This window comes from Harpegnathos saltator, unplaced genomic scaffold (assembly GCF_003227715.2).
Source record: "Harpegnathos saltator strain DR-91 unplaced genomic scaffold, Hsal_v8.6 scaffold765, whole genome shotgun sequence".
NCBI lineage: Eukaryota > Metazoa > Arthropoda > Insecta > Hymenoptera > Formicidae > Harpegnathos > Harpegnathos saltator.
In genome coordinates this window covers 217,501-231,446 of record NW_020230610.1, presented here as the reverse complement: position 1 = coordinate 231,446, position 13,946 = coordinate 217,501, and the positions used below count along the sequence as shown (strand labels likewise).

The window sequence follows — 13,946 nt, the reverse complement described above, 5'->3', positions numbered from 1 at the left end:
TAAGCGGCGAGCGTGCCATCCGGGACTCCCTTGTGTCCGCATGAGCCCGGCCAGAGCTAGGCCAGCTTTGTAGACCCGGAGGGCCAGCCACCTGAAGCGAATCTCGAAATCCCATCGGCCATCCAGCATCAGGCCCAAATATTTAATCGTGGGCCTGATGCGGACGCGGACTCCGTCCACGAGGACTTGAGACTCCGACGGCACCTCACGGCTGCCGTCATGAAAGTAGCATTCGTTTTCTGAGGCGCCACCTTCAGTCCTTGATGATACCCACCACCGATGCCACCGCTGCCTCCGCACGAAGGCGGCCATCCTCCTAGGTCCCAAGGTACCTTGTGCAAGGAGAAGTAAAAAAATTGCTGCTAGTCTGCGTGGGTATGCAATGCCGGCTCTGTCGCTCACGGATGTCCAGTTTGGCACCAGTTATGTTACACACAACGATATATTTTAAAGCAGCAGGTAATAATTAAAAATTGCGAAAGACATGCAAGACCAACTGCTAATGAGATGCATGGAAAATGCCAAGAAAAGCTGCAGAAGGACTCAGAAAAAATAACTGAGAACAACTGCCAAAGAGTGTAAAAAAGCGTGTAAAATCACTGATAAACCTGCCGAAAAAGAAAGAGAAAAAGTGTGTCCGGAGGCGAATTATCGCGGTTTTTATATCGATGATCAAAGGCAGGAGCCACCAGGGTGGGTAGAGAGATGGCCCTTGGAGAACGAGTGAAACCCTAAGAAGAGCTCAATGATGTCAAAGATTTGATTAGTAATTTTTTATTATTGGTCCTGGTTGACCTTAGTGGAAAAGTCTTAGCCATTAGAAATTAAAGGTGAAGTTAAAAGATCTCATGGGAGGAGACTGTTAGTTCTTGAAGACATGAATATAGATGGAATAAGGGATGAAGCGTGGATGTCTCATAATTTTTGGCGGATTGGTTATGATTGGCTGAATGCGTTAGATATGAAAAGTGCGGGAGTGGTGGACTCTTGTAGGATAAATACAAGAAGATTTTGAAAGATAAGGAGAGGAATCATATGTTTTGGTCAACTGGAAGAGTCAGGATGTCGTAAAGCATAGGTTAAGATAAGACGACCGTGAAAAGATGGTGACAGGTTATTTGGTGACTAACTCCGATTATTTGACTGGTAGGGTACATATGGATTCAAACTAAGAGGACACAGGTTTTAAGGTTTGAGAGCAGGAATGCTTAGAGTTGCTTGTTTTACTGGGGATTTGTTAATGCAGAGTCAAATTTTATAAATAAAGCGACGGACACATTTGGTGAAAGTTCCCAGATATAAGCTCTGAATAGAGACGTGTAGATTTTTACAACAGGGTACTGCTTCCTGTTATTGAATTTTTCCGAATCGCCTTTGGTTTGACGCTGAGGCTGTTCACCATATGTGTCTATTTCTTATGTCCATTGTTGTATTAAAAGAATAGAAATTTGAGGAGAGAAAGAAAAGTTTTAATTGCCTGAAGTCCGCAGGCCGTAACATGGGATTACAGAGTAAATAAAACACAATTGTGATGATGATAAGTCACTTTTTCTACCGATACTTGTAAAGGTAAAAATCAATAATTTGTATTTAAAAACATCTATTTTACTTTAAAAAGAACAAATTCGAAGTAAAGAAACAAGTAAACATTAAAAAAACTTCGGCCACATTGTCTTTAAACGTTCGTTCCTGCAGCGTGCGGCAGTTCTACTAGCGCGTGTCATGCCTTGTTTAACTCTTTAACGCCTACTGGTAACTATAATTACCAGAAACGCATTTAAGAATCCATAACTTATTCAAAAAAGGAGATATTTTCGTTTTCTTTGCATCACTGTAAAGGTGAATTTTTCTTCTAAAAAATGGTATATAGATTGTATGCAGATTCGGTTTAGTCTGTTTTTAGCTCAGTTTTAATGATAATATGTTTTGTCAAATTCCAAGTAGGTATAGTTAGCATTGTTACTGACATATAGAAGTGCACTATAATAAATGAATAGATTGATATCTGTTATAATTTTATACATTTGGAAGCTTTCTCAGATGCAAAATGTGAAATTAAAAGAATACAGAAATTCAAAATGGCGAATCTGGTATGGTAGACACGAAAACCAAGAAATCAATCTATTTTCGTGAAATCTGGTGACATACAGTTTTTTATGCGACGAAAAATGAAGGGACGATTGATTATCTAAATGGTGATCTACAGGGTTTTTCAATTGGTGCGGGTTGATGTTGGCAGCCTGTGGCGGCTATGTTGTTTTGGCGGCGTCTGTCTAACCTGTTGTTTATTATTCAGTCATTGATGCCAAATCACCATGACAAGTTACACGATTGAGCAGCACGTCCAAATGATAAAACTTTATTATCAAAATGAGTGTTCGTTAGTGCAAACGTTGCGCGCGTTGCGCCCATTTTACGGCAGACGCGGTGGCCCTTCAAAGTCGACTCTCCAACGTTTGGTGGCCAAATTCGAGACGACCGGTTCGGTAAACGATCAGCCAACACCCGTACGTCAAAGGAACGCCAGATCGGCCGAGAACATCGCCGCTGTAAGTGAAAGTGTGCAGGAGAACCCGAGGCAGTCAATTCCTCGCCGTGCACAAGAACTCGGCCTTTCGCAGATTTCAACTTGGCGAATTTTGCGTCGGGACTTGGGCCTGCACCCATACAAGATCCAACTGGCCCAGGAGCTCAAAGTTAATGACCATAGACAACGCCGTTTGTTCGCTGACTGGGCTTCGGAACATTTGGAAGAGGACCCCAATTTTGGCCGAAAAATCATCTTTAGCGACGAGACGCATTTTTGGATGAATGGCTATGTTAACAAGCATAATTTCACGACAAGTATATGGCACGACGCCAACCCACACGAGGTTCAACAGGTAGCAATGCATCCACAAAAAGTTACTGTTTGGTACGGATTTTGGGCCGGCGGCGTCATTGGTCCGTACTTTTTCGAAAACGACGTTGGTGAGGCCATCACCGTCAATGGCGAGCGCAACAGAACGATGATACCCAATTTCTTTTGGACCAAATTGAACGATATGGACGCAGACGACATGTTGTTCCAGCAGGACAGCGCTACGTGCCACACAGCGGACGCCACGATGGACATTCTGCATGAACGATTTGAGGTTAGGTTATCTCTCGCAGAGGTGACGTGAATTGGCTACCAAGATCGTACGATTTGACTCCGCTAGACTTTTTCTTGTAGGATATTCTGAAGTCGCAGGTCTATGCCAATAAGCCGCAATCGACCGATGTTCTTAAAGTCAACATAATCCAGGCCATCGCTCAAATTCAGCCGGATCTATGCGGCAGAATCATTGAAAATTGGGCCACTCGGATCCGTGCCACCGTGAGAAGCCGCGGCGGACATTTGAAGGATGTTATATTCCACACATAATGGCATACATGGGCCTTTCAAATAAAGAAATAATTTCGTTAATATCTCACACAGCTGGTTTTATTCCATTGCAACATCGACCCGCCCTTATTGAAAAACCCTTTATAAGATATTCTTCTGAAACAGTAAGCTTGACGCTCTGAATGATAAACTTCACTCACAAATACCAGGTCTGTAAATATAAAACCAGAATTTGCCTATAGATGGCCCCAGCTGTCAATGTAGTTACCGTCAAACCGTGTCATTGGCGTCATTTCCATTTGTTGACATCTGACAAAGATTTTCAACTCACAACAATATAAGTTTCATACAACAGCATAGTTTGTAATAGCGTTGAACATGTCGAATTTTGTGCCTGAAAGCTACGATTTGCGGACAGCATTGATTTTCTGTTACCATTTGAAGAAAACTGCTGCAGAATCGCATCGAATGCTTGTCGAAGCATACGGTGAGCATGCTCTTGGTAAATCACAGTGCTTTGAGTGGTTTAAAAAATTCAAACGTGGCGATTTTGACGTGAGAAACGAAGAACGTGGAAGACCACCGAAAAAGTTTGATGACAGCGAATAGCAAGCATTGTTGGATGAGGATTACGTTCAAACGCAACAACAACTCGCGGATCAATTAAATGTGACACGAGAAGCCGTCTCCATACGTTTGAAAGCCATGGGAAAGATCCAGAAGATGGGAAAATGGATTCCACATGAACTGAACGAAAGACAGCAGAAAAACCGAAAAACCACTTGCGAAATGCTGCTCGCCAGGTACAAAAGAAAGTCATTTCTCCATCGAATTGACTGGCGATGAAAAATGGATATATTTTGAGAATCCTAAGCGTAAAAGATCATAGGTAACTCCAGGCGAACCATCGACATCGACTGCAAGACCAAATCACTATGGACGGAAGACAATGCTCTGTGTTTGGTGGGATCAGAAGGGTGTGATCTGTTATGAGGTGCTAAAATCTGGCGAAACTGTTAATACTGAACGCTACCGACAACAAATGATCGATTTGAATCAAGCTTTGCGTGAAAAACGACCAGAATATCAAAAACGGCAACACAAAGTGATTTTGCTTCATGATAATGCACCATCACACAGCAAAACTGTCAAGGAAACGATTGAGGCGTTTAGTTGGGAAATACCTTCGCATGCGGTTTACTCACCAGACTTGGCTTCGTCCGATTACTACTTATTTGCATCGATGGGACACGCACTTGCTGAGCAGCGCTTCACTTCTTACGAAAATGTACGAAAATGGCTCGATGACTGGTTTGCCTCAAAAGAGCAACAGTTTTTTTGGCGTGACATCCACAAATTGTCAGACAGGTGGGAAAAATGTATAGCTAGCGATGGGTAATATTTCGAATAAAATATTTTTTATCATTTTCATACAATAAACGTGTATTTTCTATACAAAAATTCCGGTTTCATATTTACATACCTTGTATAGTAAAGTTTCAGCTCAAAAATTTCAAGCTGACTATCAGAGTTATTTCGTATAGATTACCCTTCATTTTTCTCTGTATAAGTTGCTCATCTCGTATATGTTTTCAGGATCCAAGTCATATTTACCAATAAACAAAAAACGAATGATAAGAAAACCAATATAAAATTCTGATATTTTTTTGGTTATCACTACTTATAGTCTCAGTTAAAAAAAATCAAATTTTATTCTTAAAACACTTATAAAAAAAGTCGGGCGTTAAAGGGTTAAAGACAAAAGCGAAATTTGATAGCTAGTGACGTGACACATCGATAAAATAGCATAATTGAATACTAAAAACAATTATCTAACATTATTTTCACAACTCAATTGCCTCAATCAAATAGAATTAGGATAAATAACATAGTTAATTAGAAAAAATAGAAAAATACATGGTGCGTCTATTAATTTGGCCAGGGACTGTATGTCGGCACGTTCCCACTCCTCAGATTTCTGTCATTAATAACTCGATAATTATTGCGAATCTCGCAAAACGATATGGGATTTTATGTTTGTCTTAACCCGCTTTATGTCTCCACGATCTCTACAACATTAGTTATGAGATACTTTGTACATTATTACTATATGAATGTAATTTTGTACATTATAGTTTCTTTTTCTTATTCTTTAATTCTATTTTTATTTTGTTTTTTCATTTATCCCTTTTATTTTAAATTTCTACAATTGTTTCTGAAAAAATAAAATTAAAATTAAAAAACTAAAGCTAATATGTTTTAATATTTATATTTGAACTATTAATTGATGGATCAATATTGATTTTAATTCACTATGTTTTGTTTAATTATATATCGTGATGTATAAATATCATGAGATGTATGTATTCACAGTGAAGCAATGTAAAGTGGACGGCAGTGTGACAGCGGAAGTAGATGAAGAAATGACTTTGAAAGCACCTAACCAGTGGAAGCCTTTGCTATTATTAATTCCACTCCGTCTTGGACTCAGTGAGATTAATCCTGTGTACATTAATGGACTTAAGGTAAACATACACACATACACACGCGCGCACAATGTGTCTCATCTAAAATGTTCATCTAAAATATCTAAGAAAAATCCGGAAAGGTGTTTTGGATAAAGAGAAAAAGAAAAAAAAGATGATAATATTTATCTGACTATGGAATTATTTCAGATTGCCTTGTTAAGATTATTTTTAATCTTATATTCTTTTTCTTAATTTTCAGTTTTTTAAAGAGGATTACATAGCTTTTTGAATATTAGGAACACAAAAAAGTTCTGAGCCCTTTTTTGCAAAATTCAAAATTTATTTAAAAATAAACAAAACTATATTAATCAACGAAATATTCCCCGTTTGCATCGATGACCTTTTGCCATCTTTCGGGCAGCTTGCGAATTCCCTGATGGTAGAAGCTCACCGGCTTCGAGGCGATAAAGTCATCAATGCATTTTCGTATCTCTTCAAGTGTCACAAAATGTGTATCAGCCAAGAAATGCTGCAGAGACCGGAATAGGTAGTAATCGGAAGGCGCCATGTCTGAGCTATATGCCGCGTGCGGGAGAAGTTCCCAGCCTAACGCAAAGATATGGTCCTGAGTCACTTTCGCAACATGTGGTCGGGCATTGTCATGAAGCAGTATCACTTTACGACGTCCTTTGCCAGTAAATGACTTCTTTTATTCAAACGCATCGCTCAAATTGCTCAATTGTTGCTGATAGCGATCTGCCGTTACTGTTTCACCCGCTCGGTAACAACTCGTAATACAATACACCTTTCCATTCCCATCATATGCAAAGCAAAACCTTCTTAGCGTGGATATTGGTCTTTGGCGTCGATGTCGAAGGTTGACCAGGGTCAACCCATGATTTTTTACGCTTCGGATTATCATAAAGTATCCACTTTTCATCACCTGTAATGATTTGGTGCAGGAAATCCTTTTTCCGGAACCTTGAAAGCAAAGTGAGTGCCGTGTCACGCCGTCGATTTTTGTTGTCTTCGGACAGTGCATGCGGAACCCATCTGCCTTCCTTTTTCCCATTGTATGTAAATGTGTGGAAATGGCTTGTCGCGTAACGCCAAGTTGCTCTGCAAGCTCCTTTTCAGTTTGTGCAGAGTTTATATCCAACAAAGCTTGCAGTTCGTCCGTTTCAATCTTTTGAGGGCGTCCAGCACGCGGTTCATCTTCAAGACTGAAATCTCCTTGGCGAAATTTTTGATACCACCTTTTACACGTAGCATAACTTACAGCGTTCTCTCCATATGCAACACAGATCATTTCAGTGGCTTAAGCAGCATTTTTCTTCAGATGAAACGCGAAGTGGATGGAAAATCGAATATGCTCTTTTGTTATTGCCATCGTGAACACTGCTGATTTTAAGGTTGTGTGCATCAAACGCCAAATCACACGATGTTTCGAAAGACCAAATGTCACTGCTTTAAAACCGCAAGGGGGCGGGAAAATTAAGGCAATTTAAATTGTGGTTTCAGTAGTATGAAATCTAGGGCTCAGAACTTTTTTGCGCTCCTAATATATATATTTCTATCCTTGAATACACTCCCACGAATCACAATAAAATCTTAGCAAATTGTATCGCTAGAAGCTGTCTCTTCCACAAATGTTCGTTCGTACGAACTCATTGAACGATTATTAGCTCACAGCTTTGCGCTGACAAGCTAATATCGTTAGCTACGCTAAAATAAACTGTTCCCGCGGCCGCGAGCGTCACGTGAAGAAGCTTATTCAACGTGACGCTTCCGTGGATATCCGTGGATGTGCTATCGGGCCCGCCGCGGAAGACCCGCAGCGCGGGTTATAAGCTCATCGCTGTTTCTTCTTTTCTCCAGTATTTATGTAGCTTCACTAGGTAACAGAATCAGTCATTTAGTAAAATGAATGTACGCTGGAAACATCCTTGGACATCTATCGTTTGCGGTCCTACGGGTTGTGGGAAAACGGTTTTCGTAAAGACTTTTCTTCGTTATTTACCCGTAATGGCGGATACTCTATTTTCGGAAGAATCCTATTTTATTATGCCGAGTGACAAGAGGCTTACCGGCAACTACAGCATGAAGTAGTGAAATCGGGCCGATGCATAATAGAATTTCGAGAAGGCTTACCGCGCACGGATGATTATTCAAACGACCCGCTTGTCGCGAAATTGGTGATAATTGACGATCTCATGAGGGAATCGTCATCATGCGAAGTAATTGTCGATCTGTTCACGAAGGGGAGTCATCACAAAAACCTTAGTGTTATACTCATTTCGCAAAATCTATTTCATCAAGGACGAGGGCAACGAGATATTTCTCTCAACACCAATTACATCGTGGTGTTCAAAAACCCCCGCGATCGTGCTCAGATTCGCCACTTGGCCAGACAGGTATGCCCGGAAGATTCAAAGCTTTTGGAAGAAGTTTACTATGACGCTACATCGTTTCCACATGGATATCTGTTGCTCGATCTGAAACAATCTACTCCGGATGAGTATCGGTTTCGTACATGTATCCTCCCAATCGATAATACACACTATGTTTACGTTCGACAGAGATCCACCAGAAGTTACGTATAAAACCCGTGCATGTGCTCATTCCGCGACAGTCTTGTCGTCGTAATGGCAATGGGTGGTGGAAGCAGAACGAATGCAAAAAAGAACGATAAAGCAGCAAGCGTGGCAAAACGATCCATCGATGAGAAAAACATCTCTCTTCTGAAGGCGTTGTATTATTTGACGGAGAAACAACGCGCTGCCTTTCTGCGAGAAGCTGACCGTGATTTCATCAGATGTATTTGCGAGTGCGCCTTTAACACGCTCAAAGGTAACGTACCGCTCGGCAGAAGGGAATAAAACCGTCTATCACATTACAAATCAACGTCATATCGCTAATAATCGTGCCGATTGGAAAGGTAAACGGAGAGTGATAGTGCAGCGTGGAGGATTTCTACTTTATCTGATTGGCCCTATACTCGGGGCTATATTATCCAAAATTATCGGTAATTGAGACTGTTCGCACTTGAACTATGGAAAGAACCAAGAAGATGGTACTGATTTTTACAGATAATCTTGAGAGATTGCAGCAGCACTGTCATATATCGCCGACCTCGGTGTCGTCGTCGTTGGCGTCTTCCTCGACTGCGATTCTCTCTGTTTTGACAGATAATTCCGCAACTGCGTTGAACATAGCATCAGTAGAGAATGAAAATACGGTGCGTACTCCGGGTTCCGTCCTATCGTGTCTCGGCGCAGAGATGCATAGAATTCTCAACTCTTCGGTCCTCGGAGGAGCATGGGAAAAATGGAGATTGTATAGAGAGGTGCTTCAGCTGTACTTTTTTCGGAGTGGGAAAAGCGCCGATTACGCGGAAAAAAAGAAAAGAAATCCGTTGTTAGTGGTGAGGTCGACGATAATGAAAATGCTGGGAAAAGAGGAGATACCCCTTGCGAAGATGACAAATACGCTGACGGAAACGCGGTAGAAGAAAACGCAGGTATAGATGCAAATGAAGATATTCCCAATATAGATACCGGCGTACATCGAACGTTGAACGTTTCTCAGCAGGCACGAGCCGATACACGTAGTTGTCACCACCGCACCAACGAACAGAAAAGTATCGGAAGAATACTGAATAAAGTGCCAAAGAATTACCGAGCTAAAGCGCGCAAGCTGCTGGCACATTTGTGTGATGCGGCGGTACCCGGGCGATTAAGCTGGGACATACAAGGAGTCCTGACAATAGATGATAGAATTCTGAGAGGATCGAATATCATCGACCTCTTGAACGACGCAGCTCGTGAACGAAAAACCAGTAGAGCAGTAGCGAGAGTACAGTTTGCACGAGAGTACAGTTGCACTTTTGCGTGAAGTGGGTACTCCTCCGGAATTTGTTGGAAATCGAGAATTACTGGAAGCAGTCACGGAAGAAAATGATCTTTCCGCGAGATTGAGAGAAACTCTTCCGAGAGGTAGCAGCACTCCACTCCCATCACCTAACGAGAAGCTTTGGTCTAAACGTAAGATTGCCCAGACGTCGCTTGAGGAAAAAGATCATGAGGATGGACGGGCTCTGTTTGTAACAACCAATGAGAATAGAAATAAAACGCAAATGAGCGGTGACACTTCTAAACCAACGAGTAAAAGACGCGTGATAGATTGGAATCCGTTAGAATTGAGTATAGCTTCTTCGCCGGCTAACAGCTATGCACATCGACTTCCACCAGCGAAAGGACGAACGTGCAAACGTACTATCAGAGACACGTCTCTCGCTGAAGAACGCGACGCAGAGCGTGTACACGCGACATTTATAACTTCCGGTCAATATAGGCGTAAAACGCGAGTGAACGACAAGGCTTCTAAATCAGCGAGTAAAAGACGTTCGAACAATTGGAACATACTGGAATGACCGACCTCGCAAAATTCTACAATGATCCTGCACACTATGCAGGATATTCTGCGATAAAAAATTTCTCGCGAGCAGCAGGACCTAGCTCCACGCGTGAAGAGATTATTCGTTGACTTCAGGCGCAGGATGCATACACACTTAATCGACCGACACGGCATAAATTTCATTACAGCGTCACGAATATCGACGATCTGTGGGAGGCTGATTTGGTCGAACTCGCTAATCTCCGAAATTATAATGAGGACTATTGTTACTTGTTGACAATCATCGATGTGTTTAGCAAATTTGTCTGAGTAGAACCAATACGAAATAAGACTTCGGCCAGCGTGACGGAAGCTTTTCGTCACGTGTTCTTAAGAAGCAGAGCGCGAGTATCGGTGTGGTTGCAGAGTGACAAGGGTAAAGAATTCATCGGTCATTTCAAAAATTTCTGAAGGAAAAGAATATAAGTTTCCGCACGGTGCGAAATCCTGATGTCAACGCAGCGGTGATCGAGCGCTTCAACAGAACGCTCAAAGAACGTTTATGGCGCTATTTTATACACAGGAATACACATCGCTACATAAATGTTTTGCAAGGCATCGCGCTTACAATCACACTCGACATTCCACTATTAAAATGGAACCGGCAAGCGTCACGTTGGAAAACGCATGCATCGCTCGTGAACATATAATACAGCGTTACCATCTTCTCGATAAACTCGATTGAAGAAATCATAGTCGTGGAGCTAAATACAAAGTGGGTACGCTAGTGTCAGTAGAGCGAAAGGAGTCTTTAAGAAAGGATATGAGGCGAACTGAACGGAAGAAATATTTCATATTCACCGTATTCTCGAATGACGAAATCCCCGTATATACGAACTGAGTGGTCTGTCAGGTGAAGTAATCGATGGGATATTTTGCGAGCAAAAACTAGCCAGGGTAAACAAAAACTTACAAGAAGAATAATTTATCGTGGATAAGGTGATACGACGCCGAGGACGAGGAGCTAACAAATAATTTTTCGTCAGCTGGCGGGGTTACCCTTCTAAATTCAATTATTGGATAGCTGCTTCGAATATAAAGCTGCATCCAAACCATGATGGAGGAAAACCAGTTTCTCATGATACTACCGAGCAATAGTAGCATGCGACGCTATCCAGAAGATACAACTACTTCGTTTATTACGGAATTGCCTCAAGAAGTGAAGCTGACTAGCTTATGGGAAGTTGTGCTTACCGAAATTCAATTTCCCTTTAGTTTTTTACACGTGCGTCCCGAGGAAGATACAGAACTCGCATTCATTTCATTGCCGCGTGAAAATATTAATACCAAAAACGCCAAACCAGTCATCATAAAAGGTGACGGTCATTTACCCAAATTCGGGGTTACCTGCATAACCTCCGGTGTTTTCATCACGGTGAGCGAACTATTACAGGCTTTAAACAACGCTAGCTTATTACTCAAAATACACATTGCCTGGCGCCAGGATCCTCATCACGGTGGTAAAGTAACGGTGTACTGCACATGTGATATTAAAGAATGCAAGTCTTCATTTCGTGAAGTTTTCCGACAAAGTGGCTCGTATGCTCGGTTTCGATATGTATAGACCGAACGAGGATTCATTCATCTCAACTTGCCGAAAATTATGCAGGGGCGTATAACATACCATCCCAATACTGATCATAATGTGAGTCTCCAGAAAGTTGGAGAAGGAAGGTTTTACTCTTTCATCACGTCAAAACTTGAACTTATGTCCGATGAACCAGCTAGTGCGGAGCGAGGTGTACCCGATAAACTCTTTGTTTATTGCAACATTTGTGAGTCCTATATAACAGGAGACATGTATTCTCCTCTTCTCCGTGTAGTCCCCGTCGAATACAACGGTGATAAATATGCTTAACATGGTGAAGCATTTTTCACCTCCGAATTATATACCATTGCGGTTACGTGTTTCCGTACGATCGAAATAGATATAAGAGACCAGGTTGACGAAAGAATACCATTTGAATTTGGGACGTTGACAGTTACATTACAATTTAGACATCGTGATTAGCACGATATGACACATTATTTAGAGTATTACGAAGCGCAATTCGGGGGAAGTCGCGGCGGTGGAATTCCACGAGTTTTTGCAGGATCGCAATATCGGCGTGGTCATGGTATCGGTAGTTTTCTCGGTGGTCTGTTTAGGCGTGTGTTACCTTATCTGACCAGTGGTGCGCGTGTCGTTGGAAAAGAAATTCTACGCGCAGGGATTAATATATTCGATGACGTGGAGAATAATACACCGTTGAAAGTAGCTGTTAAAACACGCCTCAAGGAATCAGGCTCACATCTCAAAAGAAGAGCGGAAGAACACATTAACAAACTGATGGAGGGGTCTGGATATAAAACTCCTGCGAACATCGGAGTCAGTTTCCTTTCGTCACGCTAAGCGGATACAGCGGTAAAACATCTGCACCCAAACGTCGAGTCAACGCTTTTAAATCAAGTAAGAGGAAAGTGACTCGAAAAAACGTACAGAGGAAAAAACGGGGTAAGAAGCTAGCGAGGAAACATTCCGACGAAGAAACATTCAGTGAAGAAAAGCGGAAGAGGACTTGCTAAACGTTAAGGAGTTATCAAGAAGCATACCGTGTCAAACTTTTTTCCTAAACAACAACAAATGTGTGCTTTCGAAGCATGTCCTTTCTTCATACGCATTCCTGCAAATGTTTAAAGAGTGAACTCGATCTCTTCACCCTACCACCTACACAAACCAGCATTGAGAGTTCACAATGGATTCACTACAAACCCGTGTCTTCTCTCACGGACGACGCGCCCGTCGAATTCGTCGTACCCGGGCATGGAGAAGAATACATTGATCTTGCTCACACCATGCTGTCGCTACGCATACGAGTAGAAGCGGAAACTGTAGCAGGAGCCGCCGCCGCAAAAGTAGGCCCAGTAAACCATATACTGCATTCGATGTTCAATCAAATCGACGTATATTTCAACCAAAAGCTCGTGTCGCCTCCAAACAATACTTACGCTTACCGCGCTTACATAGAGGCGTTATTAAATTATGCTTCACCAGTAAAAACCTCCCACCTGGCTTGGTGCCTGTGGCACAATGATACGGCGGGGAACATGGACGCTCTACCTGGAGCGACACCAATCAATCACGGACTCGACAAGCGAGCCGCTTTTATACAAGGAGAGCGAACGCTGGATCTCGTAGGTCATCTTCACTGCGACGTTTTCAATCCAGATAAATTTTTTATCAATGGTGTCGAAGTACGCATGAGGCTTGTTCGTTCGAAAGATTCCTTCTGTCTTATGGAGGGAAATACTATATCACGGATACGCGTTTTAGATACTACACTACTCATCAGAAGAGCTAGAATTAATCCAGGCATATTACTCGCTCATACAAAAATGTTGACCAGGACTACTGCTAAATACCCGTTCACGAGAGTCGAAGTTAAATCATTCACGATTTATAGTGGCGTCGTAGGAAAAAGACTGGACAACGTCATTCTTGGACAAATACCGAAGCGTATAATTGTCGGTTTTGTCGATAACAAAGCATTTAACGGTGCCCGACATTTAAATCCGTTCAATTTCCAGCATTATGGAATAAATTTCTTTTCACTATATGTCGATGGAACTTAAATCTCTAGCAGGCCGTTACAGCCAAAATTCTCTGGTAACGAGAT

The 13,946-nt window shown here is 41.9% G+C and overlaps 1 protein-coding gene across 4 annotated transcripts in view; it reads left to right on the top strand.

Moving 5' to 3' along the window:
* Nucleotides 1-13,946, top strand: part of Atg4a (Autophagy-related 4a) — a 456,226-nt gene that overhangs the window by 259,313 nt on the left and 182,967 nt on the right. For all 4 annotated transcript variants that reach the window (XM_025306187.1, XM_025306185.1, XM_025306186.1 and 1 more), the window contains one exon: nt 5,741-5,892. In XM_025306187.1, coding sequence (XP_025161972.1) covers nt 5,741-5,892 — 152 coding nt within the window. The remainder of the gene's footprint in view (nt 1-5,740; nt 5,893-13,946) is intronic.